Source organism: Falco peregrinus, chromosome 4 (genome assembly GCF_023634155.1).
Source record: "Falco peregrinus isolate bFalPer1 chromosome 4, bFalPer1.pri, whole genome shotgun sequence".
Lineage (NCBI taxonomy): Eukaryota > Metazoa > Chordata > Aves > Falconiformes > Falconidae > Falco > Falco peregrinus.
The window spans coordinates 99335785-99353015 of NC_073724.1; the positions used below are offsets into that span (position 1 = coordinate 99335785).

Below are 17231 nucleotides of genomic sequence, written 5' to 3' on the forward strand. Positions count from 1 at the left end.
ATCTGATGTAGGTTTATTCTCCTTTCTCATCTTTAAGTAGTGAGAAGACTCTCAGGTACCGAATTTCAGTGTGCCTCCTGCCTCAAGACTCAGTGCAGCAGTCAGAGTATTTTTGGCACCAACACCTAAGATAATAAAGAGCACAAATCGCTCTGAAGCAGACATGGACAAAACACTGACCGATGACTTAGGACAGGAGGGGATTGCTGCCTGGTGTCCCTCCCATCCAAGTAGAGAAACCTGCAAATGATAGAAGAACTAGAGGTAAGATAAAATTCAAACAAGGACAGTGTGCTGTGACAGTACATTACAAGCTAAACAAACAAACAAATAACCAAAAGGAGGGTTATTAACGGAGTTCTAAAAGACAAAAAAGATGTGGCTCACAGCTTAAGTCCAGTTGTTCCAATGTTGTTTATAACAAGATTATTTTAGCTGATGAACTACACAAGCAAAAATCAGTGGTAAATACCAAGTGTGAAATGGCTATCTAGTGAGATATCCACCCTCTCCAGATGCTGCCCATGGTTATTTACATGGCTATTCAGACTCTTTGCTGAAAACTCAGCTCCTGACTTGTGTATGTCATATCCATAACAAGCCTTGGTGGCTTTTCTAGCACTGAGAACTGAATACCTGCAGGCACCAGCACAGAATCCAATTTGAATATTGTTTTGTAGCAAAGCAGCATGATCAGATAGTGTGCTGTGTCCACTGTCAAGCAAGGCAGGCTTTTGTGAGCATGGAACAGACTTACCCAAGTCAACAGAACACTAGGGTTAATTGCTCCAGCACAACCTTGGAACAGGTCTAGAACACCTTTACCTGATCAGACATGTGCCCATCATCTTCTGCATCCTCATTGTCCCAATTGCCACTCCTGTTAGCTAGCATTGCAGGTGAGGAGCCCTACTGACACTGTACCTCCTCCTGCACAGTCATCAAGATGTGGACACCAGCAAGGAGACAGGTTTGGTCTGAAAGAGTCCTGGCTAGTGCAAAGGTCAGAGAGCAGGCTGAATGAGACAGCTCCCATGTACGTATTTGTGTCACTCCACCGGTAACAGCCTCTCTGCCTATTCAGTCCCTGTACCTCCTTTGCACCACCTGGCTTGTGAGGACATTTTCTTCCCAGAGTACTGATTCCAGTGGATTTATTCTGGGCTTATATCATGCTAAGTGAATAATGGATATGACTTTAAAGAAAACTGAAACAACACACAAACATACATTTTACCATACCATGCTCTCTGCTCAATTCTGCTCTCCCTTGCTCTCTACAAATCACCCAAACACCCGTATGCACATCTTGCAGGTCTGTATGGACTGTCTGGCGTTCATCAGTATTTACCTGAGCATTGACTGGAAAGGTTGGTATTTTTTCAAAAAAGCAAGCGTGATCCAAGACACTGCAGTTTCGTAGTCTGCCCAGGCCAGGATCAGTCAATTAGAGGCAGTTAGCTCTCCGCACAGGATACTTAAATCTTTTAAAATCAAACTACGCCCGGATGTGTTGGCACCAACAGTCGCTGCTACCATGTATTCTCTCCAGCAACCTGGCTGTACCTGTCTGCTGTCCTTGTGCTTCAGGTGTAAATTCTCTCAAGAACCATTCCATGTGCCGGGATGTGTGCCTACTGCTATTTAACATGTGTTAGGGCAGGGGTCCTCAAACTACGGCCCGCGGGCTGGATACGGCCCCCAGGGTCCTCAATCCAGCCCCCGGTATTTACAGACCCCCCTGCCCCCCCCTGCCGGGGGTTGGGGGTGGGGAAACCAAGCAGCCGCAGATGACTGCCTGCCACTGCATCCATGCGCCAGCCCCCTGGTTAAAAAGTTTGAGGACCCCTGTGTTAGGGTGTCTGACATCCTCACCAGACTGGCAGAAAGGACCTACCTGCAGCAGACCCAGGACTTTCTGGAAAGCAAGCCAGACAGATACTGCCACCCAAGATCTAAAATATTGCTACACACCTGTGTTTAAGCATGGAAGCCACTACCTGTCTGGCTGCAAAGTGCCTAAAATAACGTATTCATAGTCTGTGACTGATGCTAATACTTTTAACAATCAGAAAGCTGAGGCTAAGGAAGAGGCTAGACACAGGTCTGACAGGAGCAACTGTCTCCAAGGCACATTTTCCATCCATCCTGAGATTCTTTTGATGTGTTTTCCCAATGTGGTCTATATAGACTTGTAATATGATGAAAATCTACTCTTTTCCATGTGTTCTTTGCTGGGAATAAGCCTAATAGAAAATGTCAAGAAAGAAAAGAGAAATTTGAGAACTTTGCAGCAGAATGACAAAGGGGATATAGCAAACTTAACAATGAAGATTGATATATTTTTTTTTCCTTTTGTGATCGTTGCTACTACTTCTTTTGGGTTTTTTGGGTTTGTTTTTAAGCCTTTTTAAAAATTTATCTATACTAGAGCATATATGGGTTATACAGTCTATAGAGTATATAAGGTACTTGCAGAGTAGTTGGCTGTCCAGCACCAGGCAGTCACTCCTGTCTAGCTACAGCCACATTAAGCAACAGGCCCAGCTATTTGCTGCCATCGTTAGTGTCAGTATCCTAGGAGATCTCCTGATCTTGCATAATTACATCCTGATAAATGAGCACTTTGTGTTCATAGCAAAAACACTTTCAAAATTAATGTAATTGAGAGACAGCTACTGTTGATGTACCTGTCTTCAAATCATTAGGAATATGATTAAAAAAAATTATTTAGGGTATTTAGTTAACACCCACCTATATTTTAAGGTAATCACCTTCACAGACAAAATTATATCATCATTTCAGACTCAAATTTCATAGCCTCTCTCTGGAACTCCATATTAAAAATGAAGCCTTGTTATCCTGGTAAATTCACAGGAAAGATTGATTCAAAGAAAATATTAGTGAAAGAAACACCCAGCTACCCCTGATGTAACGCTATTTCAGTTCAGAGATAGTCTGTTTACTCCAGACACTATTCCAGATCCATGGGGCCAGCTCAGAGCTGACACTGTGTAAATATGTTAACTGCAGATAAATTGAATTATGAAATTCCTGGGTTAATAATATTAGTTTTGTGGTTAAGAGGAACGACGCTTAAAATACCAATACCTGTTTTCAACTGTAAATCTATTTGATGTAGCCTTTGTGTGGAATGAAATGAAGTCTAGGGATAAAAATCAAAATCACATAAATATCATAGCCAAATAATGGAAATTAATATTACGATAGATGTAAGTATACAGGTATCCAGTGTTGAAAAGGTTCTTCACTCCATATCTTTGTTTTTTCCAGGTATTCATAATTTCTCGTGTTCACATTTTGTGCCTAAACTGGTGAAGGGAGAGTGGCCGCATACATGATGGGATGGGGTGTGGGACACCCACACCCAGCAATGCCAACAAGTGGAAAAGGGAGCCTGGAACACCAGCATCATCCTCTGTCTTCCTTCCCCTGCCAGGATAGCCACCTTTGCTCTGGGATACAGTCTTTAAAGCCTCTATAGCATCCAAATAATGCCTCTTTTCTGCATGCTAGGGCAGAAATAATCCAACTTCTAGAGAGAAATATGGACAAAAAAGTGTATGCTGGAAAATATTCAGACTCACTTTATGGACTTGCAAATGTGGTTCCCATCTCTGTCAGGAGAGCCTGGGCATTTCAGATGCTAAAATGCTTAAGCAACTTTCAGAAACCTGCGTCAAAATGGCTAGAGATAGAAAGTTGAAAATTGGCGTGTTATGACATTCACTTTAGTAGAGGTGCCCACGCTCTTCCCACAGCAAAATGACTTTAATTTGCCCAACCTCAGAGTCCTTGAAAATGACACTCTGAGCATTTGCTGTAATGATTTCTCACTAAATTAGAAAAATGCCCAACTAAGGAGGGATTATCTCTGCATGTGGATGTGGCATAATGACTGTCAAGTGCACTGAGAGCCCCACTGGGCTTTGCAAGGTACACGAGGTCTGCAGCAGAGGCCCACGTGTATCAGAGAATATTAATACTGTCTGGTTGGGGGCATCCATTGTGATACTCTACTGCTGTTCAGACAAAATTATACCATACGGGGGAATTCTCTTTGCTACTTTACATATATGAGGTACCTTTTAGGGCTGAGGATTAGTCCTAAATTGTCTGGCTGACAAAGTCAGTTCATAAAGGATACAGGCACATGAGTGCACACACTCTTCGTAATGTGTGCACCTACTGGAACAGCGTCAGTGCAAGATTCTTCCTGGCAGCCTACAGCCGCTGTGCCTGCTGTGAGGATGCGCTAGCAAACTTGCATCTGCACACCCAGAAAGTCTCCTAGCTGTTCCCCAGAAGGAGCTTGGCAGCTTGGTCTCACAGGACAAAATGTGTTTGTCCCTCAGGTACCTGCATGCTGCTGCCCAGATTGCACGGCAAGGGAGGAGCAAGCTGGGATGCTTCATCATCCCTATCACGAGGGTGAAAAGCTGTCCCTGGCTACCTCTCCTCAGCCCCAAAACAGGAGCGTGAGGAGGCACACTTTTATATCAGAGCTTGTGCCATAAAGGACCAAAGAGCTGGTGGGAATGTGCTGGCAGACAAAGATGTCGTGAGTTTCAATGCAACTGCCACAACAGCACTTCAATAGCAGCACTCCAATGCCCAGCGCTGGTGTTCCTCACATCCCAGTGCCAGCCAGCTGGCTCAGACCCGTGCTACTGAACAGGCACAAGGAGCGCACACATACATGCCTCTATGGATGCTCATCTACTCCAGCGCCAGTGCCCTGTTAAAGAGGGTGCCAGACCCCTTGGTAAACCCATGTCTCTATTTTGAAATGACTTTTCAAAACAAGTCTGGTCAATGTGGGCAGGAAGGGAGGTGGGGGCTGGAGAGTCTGCAGGGCCCTGCTGAGCCAATTAGGGTCCCCTGAGGGGACTTTCCTGTTGGACCTGGGCCACTGGGAAAGGACACGTAAGGAACATCACAGGGCCAAACACCAGGCGAGACTGACTGACTGTTGTAGGAAGGTCAGGTTTTGGTCTCTCACCTCCTAAGTTCATCATCCCAACAGCCATGGGAAAAGGAGCCAGAAAGATGCCGCCCACAGAATGTCCTAACCACTAGCTTGCCTGGCCATCCCATCGCAGTCGGGTGATGTGGGGAGTCAGCAGAGGAGGAAGCAGGGAAGGAGAAGCCAGAGGTCTGAGTCACAGGAGGCAGAGGATGGAGGCAGGCCACCAAGGAGAGGAGCAGTCCAAACACTTTGTGTCTGCATGTCCCAAACCTGACAGTGCAGCATCTGCCTAGTGTCGCCAAGCCCTTGCACCTTCCAGCAAGGGAGCACAATCGACAGTCACAGCAGGGCATGGGTACTGCCTTGTGCCTGTCCTGCACTGTCACATCTCCATACCCCCCCCCCCTCCCACCCCCCCCCCATTGTCCTGGGGTGTCCAGAGAGGCCCACAGTATGCCGTGGGCTGCAGGGTCATGCTCTCTGATCACCGGTGGGATGGAGCTGTAGGAGTTTGTAGGTCTCCCTGCCCCACAGCTATACAAAGAGCTGCAGGGACCTGGGAAGGGCAGCATGGCACATTTGTTTTACGGACAGGGCTTGAGGCTGTCCTAGCAGTGGCAGTTTTACCAGCTCTGCCTTCACCCTCGGTGCCTGGGGATGCCAAACCCACAGCTCTCCACACCAAGCTCAACCCATGTGCGGAGCTGTGTGGACCTTCTCCACGGAGATTTCCCGGGAGGGACAACATCTCTGTTCCTGTCTCTTCCCACTGGTCTCGCTTATTTCGGACCTGCTCCGGGATGAAAAGCAAGTCCCGTCTGGGTGTGGGCAAGGATCGATGGCAGCCCAGGGACCCAAGCACAATCCCCAGGCTGCAGGGCATGATACCCGGCGGGGTCGGGCGGTGCAGAGCTCAGCGTCACCGCGGGGATACCCGAAGCATCGGCCGCCGGTGCAGGAAAGGCCGCTGCACGCCACCGGAGAGCCCGGAGGGAGCGGAGGGCTCCGCACAAAGGGCTTTTCCCTGCGCGAACGGAGTGGCGGCGGGAGCGCAGGGCCCCGGTGGTCCCGCACCCTCGGGGGGCAGATGCCGGTCCGGCCCCGCCGCCTCGCCACCGCGTTTGGCACCCGGGGGGCTGCGGGACCTGCCGGCTGCTTTTCCACCGGGGGTCTCGGCCAGGCGGGTGCGGGAAGCCGCGCGTAAAAACGGGCGCTCCGCTCCCTCGACGGCAAAGCGTTGTCCGGAGGCTGCGAGGCCGGAGCGGGCCTTCCCGAGCCCGGTGGCCGTGCAGGAGGGACCCCGCAGGCTCGGCCCCGGCCCCTGCGGACTAGTGGGGGACCGGGTCCATCCTTCCCGGGTAGCAGCGGCGGGCACCTGGATAGAGGAGCCGAGCCCAGCCGCCAGCCGGCTGCTTGTACTCACCTATAGCTGTACGTATAGGCGTGTGCAAACAGTGTCTCTCCCTCAGACTTGCGAATGGGACGAGAAGGGAAGAAAGGTGTTCAGCCGAGCGGGTCCTCAGCCTGACCTTTATTTTCGCTGGGAGCACCGAGAGAGCCCCCAGGACGGGGCGCAGGGGTCCCCCGCATCCCGCACCTTCAGTGCGGCCCGGAGAAAGGAACAGCGCTTGCCAGCCGCGATCACAGGGGCCGGCGAGCCCCGGGGCCGGGCTACGGCGGAGAGGGATGGAGAGCGACGGTGCGCCCAGAGCACGCCGCGGGCACAGAGCAGCTGCTTTCTACGTGAAGGGAAGGAAATAAACCACCAACGAGCTTTTATTGTTATAATCGTCATTATTATCATCGCCATCGTCGTTTCTCTGCACATAAATAAATAAATAAATATCTCCCGGGGTGGGGTGGGGGGCGGGGGGAAGGGGACGGAACGATACAACCAGAGCTGCGCGCCCGGCAGCGACGAAGTCAAAACAAAATCAAGAACAATTTTGGAAAGAAAAGAAAAAAAAATAATAAAAAAGATCATAACCCAAACAGCTCCCGACCCTCCCTGTCCGCCCGCTTTCGGGCACCGCCGAGTTACCGGAGGGATGCCGGGACAGCATCTCTCCAGGCAGCCCGCACCGCCCGCCGCCGCGCAGCATCCGCGCTGTCTCGGTGTGCGGGCAGGTCTGAGAGGAGCCTCCCGGGCCCGGGGCTGCGCCTGCGGGGAGACAAGTGAGACAGCACTACTGGGGGACGCCTGGGGTCCTAGGGAGCAGTTTATTTACAACAGGGCGCACGGACACCCGCCCCCACGGGCCGGGGGTCTAGAAAGGCGAGAAAGTCCTTCGTAAATTACACAGATTATACAAAACGGTATAAAATCCTTCTGCTGGATGTCAGCACCGGAGCAGGCAGGAGTCTCTCTCCTGCCCTCGCTACAGTTCCTGGGGAGCCGGGGTGGGCGTGGGGGGGGGGGGGGCTAAGGGGTGACTGCGAGGCCTCTGTCGTCCTTCCCCGAGGAGGACGGAGACATGCGCAAGTCCTCGTCGTCTTCTGAGCACTTGGTGGTGGAAAGGGACGAGCATTTGCAGCTGTGGCCGGCCCCCCCGCCGCGGTGGGAGCTGCTTTTGCCTTCTTTCTTGTGCTTGACCCGTCGGTTCTGGAACCAGATCTTCACCTGCTTCTCGGAGAGGTTCAGGTAGGTGGCGATCTCGATTCGTCGCAGCCGGGAGAGGTACATGTTGGCGGCGAACTCCCTCTCCAGCTCCAGGAGCTGCGTGCTGGTGAAGGCGGTGCGCATCCGCTTGCTGCTGGGCAGCTGGCTGGACGTGCTGTCTGCGGAGCGGAGCGCACCGTCAGGACCTGCCGGACCCGCCGCCGCCCGCCCCGCAGGGCCGAGCGCCCGCCAGTCCCCGCTGAGCGCCCCCCGCCCCCGAAGCCCCGCCACCCGCTCTGCGGGGCCGCAGCCCTCCCTCCTCCGGGGGCCGGCGACTCGGCAGGCGGCTGCCGGCCTGGAGCCCGAGCTGACGGGGTGCCGGGGCCGCCTCCCCCCGTTCCCACCGCCTGGGTCGGAGGCTCGGCGGGCAGCAGCGGGGCTTCCCCTGCGCGTCCTCTGGGGACGCCGGCAGAGAGAGGTGCCGGGACTTCCCGTCCAGCCTGCGGGCGCTGGGCAGTGACCCACCTCCCCATGTGCCGTCGGCAGGGTCCTGCCTCCCTTGGGATCCCCATCACCTCCCAGCAGCGAGCGCCGTTAGCATGCAGGCGTGCCCCCCCTGTCCCCCCTTCGTGGTGCCCCCTTACCCACGGAGATGCAGTGGAATTGCCGGGGGTCGGGCAGCGGGTAGGCTCCCTGGTAGAGCGCCGGTGCGTGCCCGACGCTGACGGCGGAGACGGAGTGCTGCTGGCGGGCCAGGGGCGAGTGGCAGTACTGGGAGCCGAAGGGGGGGAAGGAGGCCTTGATGAGGGGGATGGCGGGCGGCGGCGGGTGCAGCTGGGAGGCGGTGACACAGAGCGGGCAGACGCAGAGCAGCCCGGCCTTGCGAGCGTGGCAGGCGCCGGCCGGCAGCCCGGGCAGCGGGTGCGAGGGGTGCACGGCGTAGGGGAAGAGCGGCGGCGGCGGGCTGCCCTCCCCCTTCTTCTCGCCCGCCTCCCGCAGCACCAGCGAGTCCACGAGGAAGGAGCGCGGCATGGCCCCGCGCAGCGCCCGCGCAGCGCCCGCGCAGCACCCGCGCAGCACCCGCGCAGCGCCGCTGGCCAGCCCGAGTGGTGCTGAACGGCGCCCTCCCGCCCGCTTTAAATAGCGCCCGCGCCATGTGATGGCGGCGCCGGGGCGCTCAATAGGCTTTCTGTGCCTCTTCTCTTGGCATTCACGCCGCACGCTCCCTCATTATTTCCCTTGTTAACTAAATGAACTGCATAATGTACTCTATTCTTGTCGACCCCACCCACGCCGTAGCAGGCGGCCTCTCCCCTCCTCTCCCTTTGGCGGGGTTATTTTCTCATTCTCTCGCGATTTAATATTCTTTTCTTTCTCTTTATCGCTCTCCTTCGCTTTCAGACCAGCTTTCAGCCCGCTCCCCCTTGTTTATTTTGTCGGTGCAGCCGCGGTCTCCGCCGGCGCCAGCTTCCCCTGCCAGCCCCCCCGTGCCTTTCCCACCTGTGGCAGCAGGTCGGGCCCCCAGCCCCGCCGGCCCCTCTCTCGCCCGTCGCCGCTGGGCTGCTTCGTCCCCGTTACAGCGCCCGCCGCCGTCCGCAGCCCCGCGCCTTTGTTCCCAGCCCGGTGCTGGGACCCATCGCTTCTCGCCGTCGCCGCTGTCGGGCGAAACCCCCGGCCACTTGAGATGTGCCCGCCGGTGTCTCCACGGGCAGCCACGTCCGCCCGGCCCCTGCGTGGGCGTGGGCGCCCGGGCACGGGTAACGGCCACGGAGCGCCCCGAGCAGCGCGATGTGCCGGTGCGGGCACAGAGACCCCGACGCGCAGATACCACTCCGTGCCGGAGGCACCCGCGGCGAGCGCTTGAGCGGAGGGACAAGAGACTCTCGGCAAGCTCCGCACCTCTTCATACCTGGTCCCCCTGCCCGCTTTTACCGGTAACACCGGCCACCGCACCGCCGTGCTCCACGAGTGGCCGCCCCGGTCCCGGCCCCGGTCCCGGCCCCGGCCCCGGCGCGCTGCGCACAAGCGCGCCGGGGAGTCCCTGGGGCTGCGGGGACCGGCAGGGGACCCGTTTATTTCTCTCCTAGGATGAGATTTAGCTTAAACACACCGGTGGCGTCTGAATTTCTTAGCACTGGCTGCTGAAACTTCCAACGCGAATTTCTGCGCGTTGGTCTGAGCTAATGCGCACAGGGCGCTCCCCCGCGCAACCGTGCGCGGACCGCGCAGGAGCTCCCGGAGCTGGGCTCCCCGGAGCGAGATGAGTTTGTAAGTGAATAAGGAATGCTAACAAATAGAGAAAAAAAATTTCCTTGGGATATGTCTTGTTCTCCGATCTTCCCGTTTAACATATGGGAAAACAAGGCAAAACACGCACCCGCCGAGTCCCGTCAAAACGGGGGGCGATTTCTGCCTGCAGTAACCTGCCCGCCTCAAAAACAAATGGATTTTTTTTAAAGGGAAGGGGAAAAGGGAGGAAGCGAAAGAAAAGCCTTGAAAGCAGTGTAACCCCGTGTCTCCGGCTTGCGCAGAGGCTGTTATTGCCTGCAGTCGCTTTTCTCACTGAAATCTATGGGAGTTTTGCCGTGATACTGTTGATACCCGAACCTAGAAATGTACGTATGTGCACAAATAAACGGCGAAAAATACAGAGCGAACAAAACGAATGCTGGTAAAAATTCGGTCCCGCAATGATTTAGAAAGGATTGCCAAGTGTCCTTCCCCTGAAAGCGTTAACGGGGTTTGGACTTTTTTTGTTTTGCTTTGCTTTTAAGGAACTGGCAATTTAAAACATTTTCCGCCGGAGCTGGCGCCCGGGAAGGGGCATCTCTCCCCGCTGAGAAGTGGCCAGCCACCGAGGGGGGGGGGGGGGGGTTCAGCCTCAGCCCGAGGGATTCCCGCTGCCCAGGGGCTGAACCCCAGGGCTCCGAGCCGCAGGGAGGCAAAGGGTTAACAGCTCCTGAATGCACACCAAGCCCAAAGCTACTGGGAAAGAATATCCAAAAAAATAACCAGTTTTTTTTCCAGCCGCTGGACCTTATTGAATGTCATTGAAGAAAGTTTTGAATGCCAGATAAAGAGAGGCGAATTAAAGTGTGTGACAGCAGAGGATAAGCAAACACAAAGAGAACTCTGTCACACTTTGGGCAAAATCCGTGGGCTTTTTACCAAGCCTCTTCGCTATGATTGAATTAAGTAATAGGAAAACATTTTCTTTCAGTTTAGAGCCATTAGACAAAAACTTCAAAGCGAATAACACTTTTTAATGTGCAGTCCAACAATGGAATCTGTTTTGTGCTGAAATGTTTAAATGGTTTGTTGTGCAACTGTGGGCTGAAATAACCCAGACTGCAGCAAAATAGCATCCTCAGGCCGTTTTATGAGCGCTTGAAACTAGCACAGACCTTTAATCCCAGCGCTTTAAACTAGCCTCCCCAGCCTTTTTCGCCCCCTCCTTTTTTTTTTTTTTTTTTTTTTTTAATAGGGGAAATTCGCCTCGTATGTTTGCTACCTCGCAACGATCGCCGCTCAACGAAAACGGCTCCGGGAGCGGGGGGAAGCGAGCGGCCGGCGGGGTGCGCGCTGCGGGCGGCGCGGGGGGGCGCCCCTCCCTGGGCTGCGGGGCGGCCCCGCCGCGACCTGCCTCCGCCAGCGGCCGCACGCTGCCGGGCCACCCCGGCCTCGCGGGGGGTCGTGCCGGGACAGGGGTGCCCGGTGCTTGGGCTCCGGAAGGAGAGAAGTGCCGGGCCCCCGCGCTCCCCCCGCACTGGCTGTCACACCCCCCGGAGAAGGGGATGGGGAGGTGGTAGGGCGAGCATCACTTGGGGGGGACCCTCAGTGAAGGTGGGGTCCGGTGTCATTGCGGGGAAGGAGGGAGAGAGGGAGTAAAAGCGTTGGCACTGACTGAGGCGTGTCTTCCCCCTTGGGGGTTGGGGGGGTGTGTGTTCTGCCACCCTGCCTGTGAGGGGAGAAGGTGTCACACTGCCACTGCCTGGGGACAGCTGTATGGACATTGGCTTCAAAGAGGTCCCTCATCATTTTGAGGGGCACGCCGTTGCCTTTTCTGACGAGGCCCTCACTCTCCGGGTGGTTCCTGTTAATATCTGGGGGTGGGGGGTGACGTACGCCATCAGTCCCTGAGGAAAGCATGGAGAGGTGCGTTGGTCTGGGGGCAGGGGAGGTGAGGATGAGATCCTAATGGGGTGGAATGGAACGACTATTTCCAAGGAGACCATGTCCTTGGTAGCTGAGGAGGGCTGACAATTTGTGAGTGACTGTAATATTTCCCAGCCTAGCCTGAGAAACGATTTTCTAATGACAAATAAACCAATGTAAACCAAAGCCAAATCACAAGCCACACACCACAAGCCACACAGCGTGTGGTGGATTGTCCAAAGAATGTGCCTTTATACATTGGACAAACACACCCAGGAGCAAGCCTGTAAAGTACCTGTGCACCCTTTTAATTAACTTGACCACAGAATAAACTTAGGTTTACTGGAGTAACCAGAAATATATTTTTCTAAAAAATCACTGCTTTATTAGCAAAATTGATTTTTGTGGCTGCTGTACTTTCCTTGTTGGTCTCTTGCTTCATTGAACAGGTCTAACTGCATGAACAGATACCCAAAATACATTATTTTTGGCTCCTGATTAGAATTGTACTCTGTGTGGAATGAATGTTTCCTCATGGGCTTCTCCTTCACGTTGACACAACAGTGCCTCTTTATTTCCACAGCATCTCAGAGGAGAGGTGGAGCAAGCTCTGTTCTGCTGATAGACAACCAAGGTGAAATGATGAGGGCTAGTACCTATCCGGGACCAGCAGAAGATGATGCTCATTGAGTGTTTGTGTCACTATGTTTATGTGAAGCCCAGGGTCTGAAAAATGCAGCATATATTTTGTGCACTGACTTCAGTCAGGTGCTGGAAGTGTTTGGCACCCTCAGAGCCAGCGTTCGGGGAAGGGAAGCAGACTACAAGACAGTGAGAAGAACACAGGTATTGAGTATCTGCAGGGCAAAACCCTCCACTTTTCACCAGGTGCTCAGTGATCTACTTTGCACTGTCTGTGAATACCATCAGAGAAGCAGAAATAACCCGCAGTCTGAACACAGGCTGCATTGCATCAGACCAGCAGCCCACCTACTGCTGTAACTTCTCTGCAGCAGTGGCTGTAGTGGAAATCTAAGGAAGCTGATGGGAAAAGCGCAAGTGTAAGAGTGATCTTTCTGTGGTTTACTCCTGACCTCCAGTGATCCACAATGCAAGGGATTCCAGAAACATAAGTTACATGTTTGTGTTTAATTCCAGTTCTTTAAAAAAGTAAAACCACAGCTTGCCTTGTCATGAAGTTTCCCTATGTTTTCCTTCAGCTCTTGTCTTACCTATCAATTTCTTCCAAATTTATCATTGTATACATTTGGTAGCCTGCCAGCAATAGCCTTCACCGTGCAGCCCTGCTACATTTCCATCATGGTTCATCCAGTTTCATCTAGTTTCCATCACAAGCTATCAAGACAATAATTAATCTATGTCAGTAAAACCTGTGCCACAGGAGGACCAAATCAAAGCTGCTTGTTTCCAAAGCTGCTTGTTTTTTTTGTATTTTTTTCCTTTATTCTCTTTCAACAGCAGATATCTTGGGTAGAGGTTTGCCATTTAGCTTTTCTTCAAGCTCACTGCCTGCTAACAGGGTGGGTCTGCAAAAGAATCCTGTAATCTTCTTCTAAGATGACAGTTTGCTGCTCTGTTTCTCCTCTTTGATTTGACCTTTCACTCAGGAGGAGATGTCAAAAATGTAGTTGGAAAGAAATGGTGAAAAGGTAACAGGAAAAGTAAGAACAGGTAAAATATACAATTTAAAGCAGCCTTTTGCTTTTACAGAGAAAACACATTGCAAATTGCTGATGACCTTGTAAGACAAAAGGACACACAGGATGGAGAAGCTCTTGAGGGTAATGAAAACAAGGAATTGCAAAAAGGAGCTGGGTATGAGTTCTGCAAATCTGGTTAAATTATTAAATCATTAGAGATACAGCCCTTCAGCTGCAGAATTCACCCTGTTTCCCAGCCATTTTTTATTGTCATCTTCTATTTTCTCCAAATTTCTCACCTGTACATATGTCAAGTCCTTTAAAAACTCTAAGTTTTTGACATTGTTAGCCTGCTCTTTGATAACATCCACAGGGAAATTTTTATGTCATATGGTAAGGGACGATGTCGTATCTGTTACTTGTATGAACATTTGAACAGTCTTCTGCAGCCTGATGAACTTTGCAGGTTTTAATTACATTCATGTGGCAAGTACTCAACAAACCATATTGATCTGTAGCTTGTGTACTTGGGACTGTGGATACACTGGTTTCAGTGTGGCTTATCATCCTCAGCCTGGCAGATAAGGAGGGTTCTGCAGTGACTGTGGTTATTGCTGAATGAGACATCTGGCTAGTGCATTCTGTGATGGAAGAGAGACAAATAAAGGTCTGTTAGAGTCACTGTTGAAGATCTTTCTTCAGCTTCTCCTAAGTGAAGTTGCACAGGAAACTGAAAAGAAAAAGCAGGATTTCCCCATATTTAAAAAAGAATACCAAAGAGCTGAAGATATTGGAGTCAATAGAGGCACTCAAGATCAAACTCTGCTAGGAAGACTATCAGGACTTAAACTTCCCAGACTTAGTTGCCCAACACAAAGAAGACATTTCCTAGATAGTTTCGCAATGCTGCATCCAGCTACATGCAGAAACACACCGTGAGTGTTGTCAAAGGATTAGGGCAGGGGTCCTCAAACTATGGCCCATGGGCTGGATACGGCCCCCCAGGGTCCTCAATCCGCCCCCCCCGGTATCTACAGAACCCCCCTGCCCCCCCCCCCCCCCCCCCCCGGGGGTTGGGGGGGGAAACCAAGCAGCCGCAGATGACTGCCTGCCACTGCATCCACATGCCGGCCCCCTGGTTAAAAAGTTTGAGGACCCCTGGATTAGGGCAAATGGGGCAGGGTGTTTCACTGTGGATCCATGGCTGGTAGGGTGTGCATGGGGAAAGGCAAGGGTTGGGAGTGAAGAGGGAGTCTTGCTTGCCTGCAGCAGGGTTTCCTGGCCACTGCCACTGGTGTAGTGACAGAGCCAGAAGGTTGCAGATCAGAACTGTGTAGCTCGGTTCTTTCTTTGATGTTGGCAAATGCATGTTCCTCAAGTGTTTATCACACATGAATGTGAAATTGTTATCTTAGATGCTTATTCAGCTTGTGTAAAGCAGACCTCACCAAGGTATGTTAATTCCTTTAACTTCCCAGTTCTGGCAGTATACTGAGAAAAAGAACACTCTGAACTGACAAAATAATTTTCTTCTTTTCATTACATTTTGAAGGCTTAAAACTCCCTTTTGAATACAGTAGAGTATCCAGAACAAATTAGGTTACACGTGTTTGTGTCTGCATATCTGGATATGAACTTGTGTATTATATTATTAAATATATCAATTGACATATCAAGTGTATAGGATGGGATTGTACAGCCATACACAACCATATTGTAGCAATGTAATAGAAATAATTTCCTGGAAGCTGAGCACAGTCATTTGTTGACTTCCTTACATTTGCATGGAAATCTTCCAGTACAAAGCAGAACATTTTTAGAGGAGCAAACAAGCATTAGTTAACAAAAACACCAACATGGATATCCAAGTCAGTACATGACAAACATATATGATGGCCCTGCATTTTTTGTGTATTTCAAATTCAGGTAAAGTCTGCCAACCTCATTCTTCCACTTCCTTGTTTTTTGTAAGTATAATGACCCAACACATAGAAAGTTTGGAGCTATTGCCAGGGATGTACATGAGCAAGGAGGCTCAAAGTTTATCTTGAAGGAGTTCACTGCTTGGCTTTAGTCTAATGGCCCAGTCTTTCCCGTCACAGGCTAGAGTGGTTGCACCCATTGTGCTTCAGCAATACTGTCCATCACACGATCCCAAGGAGAGCTGTTTTATGCTTTGGGAAGATAGCCCAAAGCTGTGCGTTTTGGTAGCTGTTTGAAAGAGATTATCTCAAGATATGGGCCTTACGTCAGTGAAGTTCAGTGGGAAGACGGCATAGTCCAAAATACAAGTTGGATGTCATGGAATTCTGGAATCCCACAGAGCTTGTGAGATCCTTGAACTTCAACTTTGGCAGTTTGTGTTAAACATTTACTTATGAAAGGCTAAATGTGCGGTACTATAAATGCTTACTGGCAGTCATTAAAAATATTCATTATCCTCTGTAAGAAACAAAATAATCTTAATCAAACTTTATTCTCCATGTAGTGCTACTGTGGGTACATAAACTCTTCTCAGTGTGTTACTTTGCACTGTACCTACTACAGACGTAAGGAAAGTGCTGTTTTAAGAGGAGGGAGGCTATGTAAGAGCTGGTCACCTTTGGCTGCCTTTGTAGTCAGTGGGGAGAAACAGATATCTGCAGGGAGGGATTCACTTATTTAAAAAATCCTTAGAATTAAAAAAATCCCACTAGAAATGCCTATCTGGTGCTACAAAGAATGCCTAAATGCCTAACCCAGGTGTACTTGTCCAGGCGAAGCTCACTCACGCTGTCTCTCTGTACTGCTCTGCCTCAGCTGTTGCTTTTTCTCATGGATGGATGCTGCAATTCTTTGGAGCATGAACTTTCCAGAAGCCATGGGGTGCACTGTGTGGTAGCCAGGAGCAGGCTGTGTAGAACCCCTCTACTCCATGGCTTCTCCCACTTTTGACTTCTATGTTTGAACCACTGCTCTTCTGATGCCTTTGGCAACTTGTATAGGTGAGGTCAGAGCCCTTCAACTCCACTCCTGTCCCCAATTATGGAAACTAAGTAGAACCCTGTGTGTTAAAAATGTGTCCCAGGAGACCAAAGTGATCCATTAGATTTGTCAGCCATTCCTCTTTACTCTGTATTTTCTAACTTTTCCCTCCAGTTTTCCAACTTTGTTCCTTCTTTGGAGGATGCTCTCCTTACTTTTCTTCCTCTTCTTCAGAGTGTCCGTAATTTTCTCCATCACCACCTTCACTCACTGTCTTTGTGTTCTTCTCTTCAGCCAGATCACTATCTGAGTAAATAGAGCAATTCTTCTAAAAGCTTTTAATTCAGAAGTGTGAGAGAAAAGGTCTGAGTCAGATGAATGAAGTCTTCCAGTTATCCTCACAAGAAGATCAAGGATCCTTGTCAAGGGAGGACAAGCAGGATCGATAGTATCTTCTGCAAATCTTTCACATTTCCCAGGCACAGGGCTAGGAAAAAACCCAAAAAGGATGCACCATAAAGGGACAGCATTTTTTCTGCCCCAGATTAGGAGACTACTGTCCTGGTGATGGGCGCATATAATTAAGTGATATATTAATCTCACCATAAAGAACAGGCTGGTGGAAAAGCAATGCTGCAATTAAGCAAGATGAGGAGAGAAATTTCAGAATTATCTACAGCTGTCAGAAGACTAATTGTGCCCAGAGCAAATAAATACTTAGACCCAATCTTCAGCACTAATTGGAAAAACTCAGCAATTGCACAAACCATACCTTTTTCTTCCTAAGGAATGTTAGGTAAACTTTCACCTTTTTTTTTTTTTTTTTCCCATGACCAAGCTTAGATCAAATATTGAAATTATT

At 50.9% G+C, this 17231-nt stretch overlaps 1 protein-coding gene across 1 annotated transcript; it reads right to left on the minus strand.

Moving 5' to 3' along the window:
* Positions 1–6935: 6935 nt before the first annotated feature.
* GSX1 (GS homeobox 1) lies at positions 6936–8621 on the minus strand. Its single transcript, XM_027781542.2, has 2 exons — positions 8234–8621; positions 6936–7768 (listed from the first exon to the last, which is right to left on the minus strand). Exons 1-2 carry the CDS (start codon positions 8619–8621, stop codon positions 7413–7415), a joined length of 744 nt encoding a protein of 247 aa, XP_027637343.2. The 3' UTR covers positions 6936–7412.
* Between the last annotated feature and the right edge of the window lie 8610 nt (positions 8622–17231).